The 14,648-nt window shown below is 40.4% G+C and overlaps 1 protein-coding gene across 3 annotated transcripts in view; it reads right to left on the reverse strand.

Annotated features, from left to right (window-relative positions):
• The window catches only part of LOC306887918 (nectin-2-like), a 67,278-nt gene that overhangs the window by 35,812 nt on the left and 16,818 nt on the right, over positions 1-14,648 (reverse strand). For all 3 annotated transcript variants that reach the window (XM_079445960.1, XM_079445959.1, XM_079445958.1), the window contains exons 2-6: positions 5,657-5,766; positions 5,243-5,495; positions 4,016-4,312; positions 3,545-3,662; positions 2,492-2,640 (exon numbers count right to left, since the gene is read on the reverse strand). In XM_079445960.1, coding sequence (XP_079302086.1) covers positions 2,492-2,640; positions 3,545-3,662; positions 4,016-4,312; positions 5,243-5,495; positions 5,657-5,766 — 927 coding nt within the window. The remainder of the gene's footprint in view (positions 1-2,491; positions 2,641-3,544; positions 3,663-4,015; positions 4,313-5,242; positions 5,496-5,656; positions 5,767-14,648) is intronic.

Consider the following 14,648-nt stretch of genomic DNA (forward strand, 5'->3'; position numbering starts at 1 on the left):
CCTGAGAGCAACATGAGGCACAGTGTTGAGAAATGATTTGGATTCGTAGTTGGATTCCCAGCTCTGGCTTCAGTGGTGGAGCAACAAAACATGCTCCAAGGTATCTCTGTACCGCTCTCATGCTTTCAGGAGGAACACTGAGACAAGATCTGAGCAGGCCGACCTTAGTCGCCATGGAGATGACTGCCTGGGGCGAAGACAGCCACGCGACTAAGAAGGTACTGGCCATTTCATGGCTGTCAAAACGGCTGCACTTAAGCAGAACCACTTCACGGCTAAGCAACACTTCCCGCGGCGCTCCATGGAACATATCTCCTCTTGCACCTGACTCCTACACTACATGCCGCAAACACCAACTGAACACAACAAATTTTGTCCGCACACGCACGGCAGAGGCTGGCTTTACATTACGGGCTTGATTAGCATTTCCCTTCCGCTCTTCCTTTGACAGGAGGATAAGAGGCCGGGAGCTGAAACAGCAGTGACTGACTTATCCTCGCCGAGAGCCTCTTTTGTGAGGAGAAGGTTGGAGTAGGAGGGTGGGTAGCAGGTTTGGAAGGCACAGAAGTGGTTCAGGCGAACAAAACAAAAGAGTTTGAAGCGAAGAGGATGAAAGTAATGCGAGCGGAAGAGAGGAGGAGAGTGAAAGGATGCACGTGCGATGGGAGAGCCATAGGTTCCCAAGGGGGTAGAAATGCCACCAGCATTCATCCGCTCCACCCTCCTCTCTTGGTTCAGTCTCTTCCTGCTGGTCTTTTCTCTTGTTTTCTCTCCATGAGAATATGGGAGGAACCAAAAGAGGAGGGAAGGGAAGATGTTGTCAGTTTAGTGTTTGGTAGGGGAATATATTTTTTCCAAATGAGCAAAGATCTGCCTTCAAGCCACACTGATCTGCAAGGACACATATATGCAAGAGAGAGGGGATAGTGAAGGGGAGTGGAGGAAGGTAGAAGGCTTTTAAAAAGAGTACAATGAGATGAGTGAGAGAAAAGCACCTTTCCTCCACATTACCTAAGAGCTATTAGTCTTGCTCAGCACTAAAGCAGCTCAGTTCCTCCGCAGTCAACCATGTGGATATTTTATTCCATCAGTCTGTCACAGGACATCAGAACGGGCCAGAAAAAGCTAGGAGAGGACAATTTTGCATCCCATGGCGGCCATCAAACGTACTGTGGCGCTCACTTTAGCCATGAAACTCTGGAACGGGCAGGAGGAGTTAACCAGGGGTCACAAATCCAACCCACACCCATCTGAACATCTGTGATAATACAGTCAAAAAAATGCTAAAGAAAGTATCTTAATGCAATAAAAAAAGAATGCCTAAAATGTATTGATTTTGTCAATAAAGACCAGATGGATCAAATGGATGGATGAAAATATGATGGAAAAAATATTAACTCTTGTTTAATAGAAATGTAGAAAGAATACAATTGATTTATATAATCCACTCATAATATGCTGGGTAAAGAACTGACAAATGAACCACTATAGTAGAGGGTGCAGTAACTTACTCAAACATACAGTATCTGTTCAAAATGGGTTTGTTTTTTTTTTGAGGAAGAAGAAATTAATATTTACTATCCTTTAATGCCTAATATTTATCCTGCAAGGATGCAATAAATTCATCACAAGTGTTATGAAAGATTTATTTTTCAAATGAATGCTGTTCCTTTAAACATTCTACTCAAAGGATCATAATATATCATAATTTAAACAAAATATTAAATAGCACACCTGTTCTCAACATTGAATGTTACTTGATCAGAACATTAGCATATTAAATAGATTTCTGAAGAAACGTGACACTGAAGACTGTAATGTCTGCTGAAAATTCAGTTCTGTCATTACAGGAATAAATTACATTTAAAATGAATACTATTAAACAATATTACTATTTTAACTGAGCATAAAAGCATGAAAAAAACAGACCCAATGTGTAAGAATAAGCTATACACACAACAAACTTGTGCATAGCTTGTGTTGTGAATTCGCTTTTAAAGCATGCTGTGATCTTCAAAATATTAATTTTCGAAATTTTTGTGAAAACCAAAAAAAAAAAAACTATGACAAACAGAAAACCATGTCAAAACACTGCTCAACCCCACCCAAACACAGTCACATCTGCAATCACAAACACACACAAGCTCCTCCCTTTGGAAAACATCCTTCAAAATTCTATGGGAAATGTGTCACATTTTCAGACATGTTTTACCAGATCAAGAAAGTCCCAGACTAAAGTAAAATACACCACCAGAGAGTCAGGAACAGCTGAAGGCTGAGGGATGACCGTGCATGCAGGGTGATCTTGAGGACAAATAGAGCGACGAACAACACACATACAGACAAGAAAAGTGCCAACAAACTGCCTTATGTCTGAACTGTCTGAAATTAGGTCTCATTTTTTCAACTACTGCCCCTGTTGCCACTTCACACTCAACACAGTGGAAATGTGTGAGGAACCTGTAATCAAATACTACACAGACAGACTCACCCCTCACGAAGACGGTGACCTGATCTCTGCCGGATCCCAAACTGTTTTTGACCTCACAGATGAAGGTGGTGTTGATGGTGTCGTCCACTTTCTGCACAGCAAGCCGGGTGTCCTCCACCTGCACTGTTTCAGGCATCAGTCCAGACAAACTGAGGGACAAAGTCCAGACAACATTAGTACAGCGTTTCTGATAGAAACTAAGCTTAAAAGACCTATTGACTACTAGCATAAAGTCTGGTCCACTTTGTAGCTTATTCTGGCCAAGAACCGCCCACTTAGAGGAAGCCATCTGACTAACATTTTATGTTTTTACATGCAGTTTAGAGGAGGGTCCTCTCTCCCAGAACTTGTATCAAAGCCAACCAATCAGAGTAGAGGGTGCCAGATTGAGAAAGTGCTTTCCATTTTGTGTGCAATTTGCATCAGTTTATTGTCATTATCTTAAGGCAAGTGCACACCATATGATTTTTACGGTATTTTACAATTGCTGTTTGTCAGATTATACAATATGATCCCAGTGAGATTTTTGAGTAAATGCCAAAGCACACTGTGCGACATCAATGATACACAGCGTAACCAAGACATTGGTCCCAATCATCAATTTGACTCTCACGAGTTCAGCCATCAAACTGCACGCAAAATTTCGGACACTGCCAAAACCTCCATCAACACATTTGCCTGGAAGCTTCTAGCAATCCTGAAAGCTTAGATTAGCTGGTTCAGGTGTGTTTAATTCGGATTGGAGCTAAATTCGGCTGGAAGGCAGCCCTCCAGAGGCAGGATTGGACAACATTGAACACACCTGAACCAGTCAGGAACACTAGAAAATTGACAGCAGTTGTTTTGGAGCTAAATTATGCAGGAAAGGAGGCCTTCAGGAGCAGGACTGGAAAACCCTGCATGAAACAATCAAAGGCTGGACATTTTGCCCAATGAAGTCTTTAACTTTAAAGTTTATCTTTAAAATATGTCAAAATGCGGCCTAAAAATCTACAGTGTAAACCTGGCTAATGAGTAAGACGAATCAGAACTGAAAGGAAAAGAAATGCTCACGTTTTCCAGGTGACGGTGGTGGGGGTGGGGTTTCCATCTGCCTGACAGGTCAAAAATGCACTTGTCCGACCCCTGTACCAGTTATTGTCATACCCTTTGATCTGCACCCGGGGAGGATCTGACAGAAAGAAAAAGACAGTAAATAGGTGGACAAATAACTACCCTTTATTAATGAGTTTAGCTGAGCCACTGAAGTTTTGGACAAATAGAACACTGATCAGCTGACTCTATAATGACCTCATTGACCCTTATTTTGTGTTACTGGTCCAAGCAGCACTGTAAAGCCTCAGGCTAATTTGCTTGATAGCCGTTACTAATGTCTGGCATACTGTGTAGACAGATTACCGGCCAGGACCAATAGAGACATGACTCACTAAAGCAATTCTCCGCTATTGCAAAAGGAAATGTTAAGCATAACAGCATTTGGATCAGTGGTTTCTGGTTATTTTAATGGTCTGGTTGAAATCTTACATTCAACAACAAGTTTCATCTGGAAGGTCTCGGGTTGGGGCATGGTACGGTGTGACACCATGCAGCTGATGTCTTTGCCATTATCTGACGGCTGCGGAGCCAGCATGTAGGCACTCTGGACGCTGACCGTATTATCCGGATTGTCCACCGTGATCGGCGGCGTCACATTTCCGTTAAGTGTTGTGGACCAAGAAATCGTCGCTGCCGGACGGCCATTGGATGATTCACAGCGTGCCACGATGACTGGGGTTTTGCCGGCGGTAACTGTGACAGTTCTAGCTATGTTCTTCGGTTTAGCTGTGGGAAAGAGAGAGAGTGTGACCTTTATTTGATGCTATAATGTGAAGGAGGGTAAGGGAAGATGAGAGGAGGAGGGGAGGAAGTGGAGACGGGAAGATCACAGCTCGGCTTGTCCTGCCACACGCTAGCACAGCGCTCACATTGTACTCACGTTTTGCTCGGAGAAAGACATCAAAGAGAGGGAAAGGAGAAAAGCAGGGGAGACGGGGAACGACAGGGAAGCGACGGCCTCTCAGCATGATAAGCAGGCAGATCAATAGCAGGGAGAGAGAGAAGGGAGGGAGCAAGCGAGCAAGAGCCCGGCCAAGGTTACAGCCACATTTCACACACATTAACAGCAGCACAATTGATCTGACAATACCATTTATAAATCCCCTTTAAGCCCCACAAACGGACACAGACCTGAGCGTGAGTCTCAGTACACACATATTCTTTAAAACAGACTAAAAGACTGCAACTGACAAATATTTTGATAATTGATCAAAGCTGTCACTTGTTGATTCAGTCCCCTACAGCCCCCCCCACACAAAAAAATAAAATTGAAAAAAAAAGGTTTACAATTTTGATTATTTGATTGTTTCCCCCCAGTATTTAATTTAAAATAATGTTGTATGTCAATTAGTACTGCAAATAATCAGATATAAAAATGCCTAATTCTCCTCCTGATATTTTCCTTTGCTATTTTCCTGTATTTTATTAGGAAAATGTACATATTTCAATTAATCATGTAAAAACTACATTTTCCCACTGATTTTAATTTGAAAAAATGGCTTATTTGGCTATACACATAAGTAATAAAATGTATATGTATTTATCCAATTAACTGATAATGAAATTTGCAGATCATTTTCTTTATCGATTTTTTTTTATGATTTTATTGATTAGTTGCAGTTTCTTTTCCTCCTCCCCGCACAAACTCATACTCACCCAGCATAACCAGCGAAGAGACGCCCTGTTCGTTGCCAGAAGGGTAGGTGGCATATTCACAGATGTATCGGCCCTCATCGGTCATCTGCACATTGCTGATCTGAATGGATGGGTTGTCCAAAGTGGGAGGATCTAACATAAATTTGACACGTCCTGCTACAGGGGATTTTGTTGGGTAATTTACCCCAAAGTTTGGATGGAAAACTGCAATGTTGGTTCGCTCTGTGTCAGTCCGTTCAAAGATCCATGACACCTGCATGCCAAAGAAAACATCCAAAATCAATTCAGATGATGACCAACTGATGCTTCCAGCACAGATAAATATTTCTGAAAGTTCTTGCAATGACCCCAGTGAACAAGTTCTTTCTACAAATTTTTTTTTGTTGGATTGGCAGGAAATAGTTGATTTCAGACCTGAGTGAGCTGGGTTTCGCCTGGGTTTGGAAACTGGCATCGCAGTGTCACTGCCTGACCAGGATATGACACGACTTCTGGCTCCACCCTCACGCGCTGAGCCAACGCTCCTGGAAAGTAAATGAGAAAAGGCCATGAGAACAGGAAACAACCTTCACTTCTGTCCGGATAAATTCAAGTGACCTTGCTGAACGCGCCAGAGAGAAATTCAGCACAAACCAGTGTAGTCTAGGAGTTTAGGGATGGCGAAATAAGAAATGATAAATGAGGTTACAACAAAACGGCAAGTAGGCCAATGTTTCTGATCTCAGCCGGGTTGTGAGAGGGTGCAAATCTAAATGTGAATGTGTGTGAGAAAGAATCTATGAAAAAAAACAACAACATTCAGCTCACTCTCACCACGAAGCATTCATCATCCACCACAACCCTGGCAGAACACATTCAACGAGTGAACGTGTGTGTATGTGTGTGTGCACATCAGCAGGGGTTTATAGTGGTAAAGAAGTGAAAACTGCACACAGAACACAGTATCATGGACTCAGCACTGTATATGTCAGAGCCTTGGTGCTCATGCGGACCTGCAAGTTTGAATCAGTCTCGTAACAGTTTCTGATTCCATTCTCCCCAACATTTCCTGTCCTCTCTCTACTATGGCCTTATAAAAGTTGCAAATCTAAATGCATGAAGGTGTGGCCACATTTACCGTTTTTACCATCCAAATACCCTCATTTCAGGAAGAATCTATGCAATCGTCGGCGCCTCATGATTAGTGCGCCGTCATATACAGCGCCATTGTGCTCACAGTGACCCGAGTTTGACTTCCCTTTCTCTACCCAATGCCTTCCTGTCATTTCTCAACAGTCCTATCGGAATAATAAAAGGAATAAAAAGCCCTTAAATAAAGCTTAAAAAAAAAAAAAAAAAAAAAGAATCTGTGGAATCACAAATTTGTGTCAAATTTGCGCATATTTCACATCTGGTTGATTATGTGAATTCAATATGAGCTGTGCTTCATATATTGATACACTACAACTGACAATAAACTATTGACCTTTTTAGCATGCAAAATTTCATTATTGTGACCACGAGTCAAACAGGAATATAAAACCCTATCAAAAGCTGTTCCTTGGGTGGTATCCTTTTAAATCGTACTAATATGCGCCCATTTAGGTACTGATATGTACACTTTAGATACTAATATGTATGCTTAGAGTACTAATATGCTCCCGTTAGGGGTGAATAAAATACAAAGTTGTACCTTTTTCAAAGGGTACCACCATAATGTCACCGTTTTCCTGAGAGTGTACAGTATGTATGTAGGTATAAAACTAGTTTGACCAGTTTGTATGCTAACCAGCTGAAAAGACTGGAACTCACGAACGAGAAAACACCGCCTCATCAAAACTGTGACGTTTAGAGGGAAAGAAAAAGGAAGCAAGAGGAAGCTTGAAAAAGTAAACAAGATTTATGGGAACTCTGAATTGCTTCCTTATTAGTTTTATCAGGAACATACAGTGACGTTCAAAAGTCCATATTGAAAATATGGGATTCAGAATTTCTAGGTCACAAATTGATAATGTGACTCTTTGTCTTCTTTCGTTGGAGCTCAACATCCTCTGGAGAACATGATCATCAGGATTTGACAAACTTGGAGTTCACGCAGTTATAAAATAAGTGTGGAGGCACAAACAAAATACTTAGACATTCTTTTTTCACCCAAATTGTGATGCTGAAAATATTATTTGTATAAAAAAAAATACATTTGTATTAATACAACCACACACTTAATCAGAAAAATGGAAGCATTTTTTCCAATAGTGGATCCCACTGTGTCTCTTTCGGTCTCTCACAGGTGCTCAGTCTGAGACGAGGGTGTGCGTGTGCCCACCAAGGCGCTTACTTCTGAGCCTGTGTTTAGCACCGCTGAGCCCTGTTATTGAAAATCTCCCTCTCTCCGTCTCTCTCTGGATGGAGAGTGAGAATAAGTCATTACGCCGATGTGTAGAGGGAGTCAGCAGTCCATCAGAACACTAAACACATACACTTCTCACCTCGACATACAGCAGCGCCGTGTGTAAATGGAAAGGAGGGAAGGGGGCAAAAGATAGAGATTTAATAATAAACTGAAAGCACAGGAGAGATACAAACCACCTCAGCCAGTGAAGATGGCATATTTCTTGCAAATGAAAAGGGTTGTAAAAAGGATAGACGTACGGTCCCTTGTATCATACAGTACATATAGTTCATAGGTGATCTTCAGGTCCATTGTCACATCAAGGTTTTTTTACATCGTAGAGGTTTTATTTTCAATCATCTGAACTGTGTTTAGAGGAAAAGTTCAGAGAAAACTGTAAAAAATAAGAACTATATATTTTAAAATAAATTACAAAAATAATATATGTAAAGAATAAAAAGATGTAAAAAGCGCAATGAAATAAAAATGTAAAAGCAAAAAATAAGTATAATATAACTACAGTAAAATAAAGTAAATAAATAAAATAAAAAATAAATAAATCGTATAATAATAATAAAAAAAGTTTTCCCATTTACTAAATTTAGGAAGGGTATCCCACTCAAGAGGACTGTTGTATTCAGGGTTCCTCTTTTGAAAGCCCCTGAGCTGAATGATCAACCTCCCAATAAAAATACTGTTTGTCTATTCGACAACTTTGTTTCCATTAATATAAAACAAAAAACGACAGCTCCATGAATTAAGGTCCAAAGTAGCATGTAAAACAGAATGAGAGACAGAGGCTGTGTGTCAAGCGTGTTTCTCTGTGCTTGCCGCCTGCAGGTGACATGCCACACACACAGTCAGAGGGCGTTTATGTAAATCACACACCACCATTCGGAGGCCTGTCACCCATCATCATGTCACACACACACACAAACACACACACACAGGGAACACCGCGGTCTTAAATCTGGCCTCGCTTCCGTTTCTCATCCTTCCATTCTGGGAGAAAAACGGTTCAGTCCAGTGCGGACTGTGACAGACGAGCGCCCAGAATGAGAGTTTAGATGGGAGACGATGCACTGTGACTACCAATTGAGAGAGTGTGTGTGTGTGTGTGTGTGTGTGTGTGTGAGTAGACCTTCATTTTATATCGCAAGGACAGATGACGGAGCATACAGGTTCCATCTGCAGAGCTTATTATCACTCACACTCACACATAATCGGAGTAAATGCATGGTAAGCAGGAAAATGGAGATGTCCAGTGGGTGAATGAGAATCATTCATGACACAGCTGATGTGAGCAAAGAGAGGAATAAAGACTGAGGGGTGGTAACAGACGGAGATGAACAGCTGGAGGGGGTCTGTGGGGAGCGCGGCCGTGCGTGTGTTTGCGCGTACATGTTTATTTATGTGCATACGCAGATGTCTCCAAGTGTGAAACTGTAACTTCTGTTTTGGGGACCTTTTGCCACTTTTTTTTTTTTTTTTTTCCCCACACTTTTTATTGATAGAGACAGTAGAACGGAGACAGAAAATCTGGGAATGAGAGGAACCTTGGCTCAAAGATGCAGGTTGAATTCAAACCATGGTTTACCATATACTGCAAAACTACTTTTCTTGTATTTTCATCTTGTATTCTGGTTAAAAAAACAAAAAAACAAACTTAAAACAAGATATTACCATTTAAAAAAATGTCTAACTTTCCGTTTATAAAAAGAGTGCTGAAATAAGTATCACAGGTTTTTAGGTTAAACTTTTAGCTTTTTAAAAACATTAGATAAGATCTTACCAAATCCAAGTACAGCAGTGTTTATTGCATAATAGCTTATATTACTCCTTCTTAAGTGAATGCATCTTGTTTGAAGGAAGTTAACAAACCAAAAAAAAGCAGTATGCAAATCGCAGTATGTCAAATGACCGAGATCTCAGATGTCCGAATACTCAGTATTCATGAAACAGTCGGTAAACAATCCCCAGATGACCTGCTGCATCTGCTGAGATTCTGAAGTGTGCAACCAGTGGACACTTTGCTATCCCATGAGACCTCAGGAGCAGAGAAGCCATCAGATTTAAAAGTTTAACAAAAATAGTAGAGAAGTCAATCTGCTTGAGTCTAAGTGCAATAGGTTTCTGTCATTATTTCCTCACCCTCATGTCATTCCAAACCTATGACTGTATGACACAAAAGAAGATATTTTGAAGAATGTTGGTAACCAAACAGGTTACCATTGGCCTCCATTGTATGGACCGAAAACAAATCTTTTTTTTTGAACAACATGAGTAAATGATGAGAGGATTTTCATTTTTGGGTCAATTATCCCTTTAAATTGTGCTTGCAAATTGTTAACACCTAGTAAATTATTTTTTAGCATATGTCAAAGTTCAAGGAACACATACTGTAAGTGTAAATACATCCACCATTGACTAGTATACAAATACGGGAATTCTGGAGCAGATGCCCTTCAGAATCAGCAATCAAACATTTCAATGGCGTGTTATCATTTTGACCAGATATTTTTTTATCAAGCATGTCTGACAAGGAGCTCAAATGATACCACACACAGGAAAAGAGCAGTTGTCACGCAACCCCGTTCACTTTTACCACACACAAACACACACACACACACACAGTTATGAGCTAATGAGGCCTGAGAGAAAGAATGAGGGCCATGTGCAGCTTGAAATGAAGCACAAATAATCAACTATTTGCCTATTTGTACAAACACGTGCAACACACACACAGATTGAGAGGAGTGACACATGACCAGGGCGATGGGACTTCCATCCCACAGGCTAAATTATTCATCTGCCACTTACGACCAAGAGAGAGAGACGAGAACAACAAGATGCTTTTTGCAAGGACTGAAAGAGAAGTGTTTCACTCAAATAAATCATGGGCGTCTCGTTGTCCATTAGGAGTGTGACAGTTTGTGCATCGCTACAGTCATTCTTCGTTTTGCTGGACACGTCGAGCCTTCACTTGCACATATTCTGGGCTTGTAACATCTGTCAATCATCAGCGTATCTTGAATGTTACTGGCCTGAGGTGACCAATCAGATGAGCCGAGATAAGGAGAAGAATGATTGCTGTTTGTTTGCGCTCACAAAAAATCCTTAAGATTAGAGACAATGAAAACCAAACACACTTGACACACAGACCACACTGAATCTTTCAATACACACACACACACACACACACACACACACACACACACAGGTAATCTGAGGACCAATCTGGAAAACTGTGTGTGTGGAAAAACAGGTTTTGCTTTCCTAGTGAGGATAAAATATCCCAGAAGAGCTTTTTAATGACATCTGAAACACTTTATTTCTATATTATTCAATAGCATTGACATAAAAAAAATCCAGTGAGCTTACAAAACACATTTGCTCTTAGCCCAAACCACATTCAAAGTAGATGTTTTGCATCTAAAAGTCATAACTTGAACGCAATGAACTTCCTCCTTTCAGTGCTCATGTACATAATGCAAACGTAAGTGATACGTACAGGATCACGTGACTAGCCTTTGAACGGATAATTAAACACTTCTGGTTTCTCTTTACTTCTGTTTCCTGTACACATACAAATGCACTCGTCTCCGTCTGTGTGTGGTGTGTAATTGGATTCCTGTATTTTCCAGAAGGAGGGAATCCGTTCGGGTAGTCGCTTCTGGGTAAAAGTAAAGAGATAGCACAATTTCCAGCCATAGCTAAGAGACCGCAGCCAATCATATTATACTAGGCTTCAATCGGGTACAATACGAGCTCACAGCAGGCTCGCGTTTACCTAACAATCCTGTGAAGAGCTGATCAAGGACCTGCCAAGAGGCAGAATGACTTTTGTTTTGTCTTTCTTGTAATTCGTTTTTATTTTGTTGGGTTTTATGAATGTAACATCTGTAAGCAAGCAAGTAAATAAATAAATTCACATAATTTGGTTAGCCCTTACAATAACCTTCAAGATTCAAGGCGTCCCGAGTTCGAATCCCGACTCTACGATCTTTCCTGATCCTGCCCCCTCTCTCTCTCCCACTTCGCTTCCTGTCAGTTCTGTCTTATCATAAAGGCTAAAATTACAAACATAAAAAAAAATCTTAAAGAAATAAATAAATAAATGACTCGCAGACTTTCTAACGGATAATTCTACACATTCTAATAATAGTTTTCCAACTTGAAAAATGTCTATTACTGAAATACAGCCCCAAATGAATCCGAATCGAATCATGTCTAATTAGAACTGGACTCAAACCAAACTGAACTGAGAACTTGTGATTTAGAAATCTGAACTAACCATTTAAACATGCACAGTATTGTGCCTTACCAGGCACAATGTGACAAGTTTCCAGCGACAAGAAATTAATCTGTTCATACTGAATGTGGACAGCCAATCAAAACACATGCGCATCAAATGCACAAACGCCATAGAAACAAAACCAAACAACTGACAAAATATCACGTCGTTTGTAGGGGTGGGAGAAAAAAAAAAAAAAGATCCATCGCGATTCTCTCTCCAACGATTCTGGATCGATTCTGAGTTTAGTTTTTAACCAGATGTGAGATGACGCTGAGTTTGCTTTAGAAACACCCGTATTCTTCTTGCTTCCAATTTCTCACACACATACACCACTTGTACCTTCCGTAAAATAATCTTTCATAAAGTTCGGAAAAGTTGAAGCGAATTACAACGACATTCACAGGCTTCATTGCAAAGGATGTGCTGTGAGAGACACGTACTTTGTTTGAAGTGTGCGGTCTCGCCCGTCGGTATTTTCCTTACAAATGCTCTACGAAGTCATCATTTATGTGGTTTGTAATGCAGTGGACTTATATATTTAAAATATGAACCTCACTAACAGAAGGCTGCGTTCAATTTCAAATGCTGTCGCGCGCTTTCTTTGTGTAAACTGCTCGTGACTCCGTGTAAGTGGTTTAATGTACTTGCGTCTCAAAATGGTTTTATGACGCAAAATTAATGTAAACACAGACAGTTAGGCCTATGTCTTAAGGAATTAAACGGACAGGACAAACCACATTATATCTTATATTTCAAAAGAGATTTGTGCGTGAATGCAGCTTAATAGATCTCCCGCTGTCTATGATGTTATAGTAAAAAACAACAGTAAAGATGAAGAAAAATCACACACAGTTCTTGAATGGAAAACGTTCAGATAATCTTAAATACTGAAAACACTCTTTGTTTGTTATACGTTTCTATTTTTCCTCATTATTTGCTACTTGCTTATATGGTTTGAAGTTATATTACTTTTAAATTCTTAACATACAACTGTTTTAATTTTTTTTTTCATTTGTAATTATTTAAAAAAGTACTTCAGTTATGTAAGGATATGTAAATGAAAGGATTTTAAAATTCTCAAATCGGTAAACTAATTAATTAATTAATAAGGAAAAGTAGCTCAATAATCGTTCTGGAATCGGGGTGACTCCCAGAATCGGAATCAGATCGTGAGGTGACTAAAGATTCCCACCCCTAGTCGTTTGCCAGATTCACATGCAATAGATGCTTTAAGGCTAGTTCACAGTACAGGATTTTAAGCCCGATTGGCAAGTTAACGAGCTGGCCGACAGGTCGGGCTGTAATCGGGGGAAAATCAGCAGGTGATCGGCGCTCCGCGATCTTTATGTGTGAACTACACAACGATTCATCAAAGACGCTCGCTGACGCGTCGCCGACACCTCGCCGACGCCAAACAAATATCTAGCATGCCAAATATCTGGACCGGTCGGCCGACTCAACATCACGTGGTGTGTCGTGACGAGCTACAGCCAATGAAAGAGCAAGGCATACCGGTCCAACTGACCATTCGCAAAACCGCCCACCCTAGTTACCGTTGCCATGACCAACAAACAATGCCGCTCTCACGCTATGTTCTCATGCTGTGAAAAACACATCGCAGACCAAAGAAGAAACTAACACCACATCGACAGAGAAGACAGAGCAGGTTACTTCTGATATGAAACAAGAACTCAGGACTCTCAGCTTTTAAATTTAGTTATTTGTAAAGAAATTCAAACAATAAATACCGTTTTGTGGCTCTTCAATGTGTCGTAATAGATCACTGTATTGCCTCAGTTCAAACACGTGAACCGATCGTCTTTTCATATTTACTTAAATCACGAAATGAACATGAATAAACATCAGAAAGTGTTTTATTTCAACCGCGGAACACCATTTTTCAATTTTAAGTCCACCAAAGTTAATCTACTCTTCTGTCTGATTTTTGGTTAAAGGCTAGAAGGGATACAGCTGCGGTTACTGGGCATGCACATTTACATATTTACGGAGCCAACAATATAACGTGAAACCTATAAAAATAGTTTTAAAAAGCACATGGAGTCTTGTATCATCACTTTACAGTGTCGCAGTGACCGTCTTTTTGCAGTAAAGGACCTGTCATAGTTTAATGAGAGGGAAGATGGCATGAAGCGATGCAAGGTTAAGAACACATGAGCACACATGTGCATATAAAACTCAAATTCGGGGCGAAGTTCACAGGATTTTGTCCACAGAATGATAAGAGCACACGTTTAACATTTTATTATTTCTCACTCAGTATTTTAACTTAAGCGCTGCATCCATGCATACAGCGCCGGACATGACAGATTTTCTGGTACGCAAAACAAGTACTTTAAAGGAGTACCTTAGCTTATTGCGTTACCTTGGCAGCCAACAACAGCACAGCTTAAACCTTCGCACACATTTATATTCAGTTATATTGAAAAAGTTTCAATTCAGTCAATCTTTTTTACCCCGTTTTAACATGTATTTCTATGAAGACTGGCAGTAGCTGTCGGGCAAGATGGCGGATAGCAGCAGTGACACATAATATATGCGTTCTGATTGGTCAGATCACGTCAATCAAGCTCTTTGTGAACGGTCAATTCTTGCGTGTTTTCATGACAAAAAGTGGTTTAGGGACCGAATCGAGTCGTTGGGTGACAACTTGTGTTGTTGTCAGCTCGTGTAGTGTGTAACCCCTTGTTGCAGATCACCTACATAGAGTCATGTAGTGTGAA

The sequence above is a fragment of the Barbus barbus genome, assembly GCF_936440315.1.
Source record: "Barbus barbus genome assembly, chromosome: 21".
Taxonomy (NCBI): domain Eukaryota; kingdom Metazoa; phylum Chordata; class Actinopteri; order Cypriniformes; family Cyprinidae; genus Barbus; species Barbus barbus.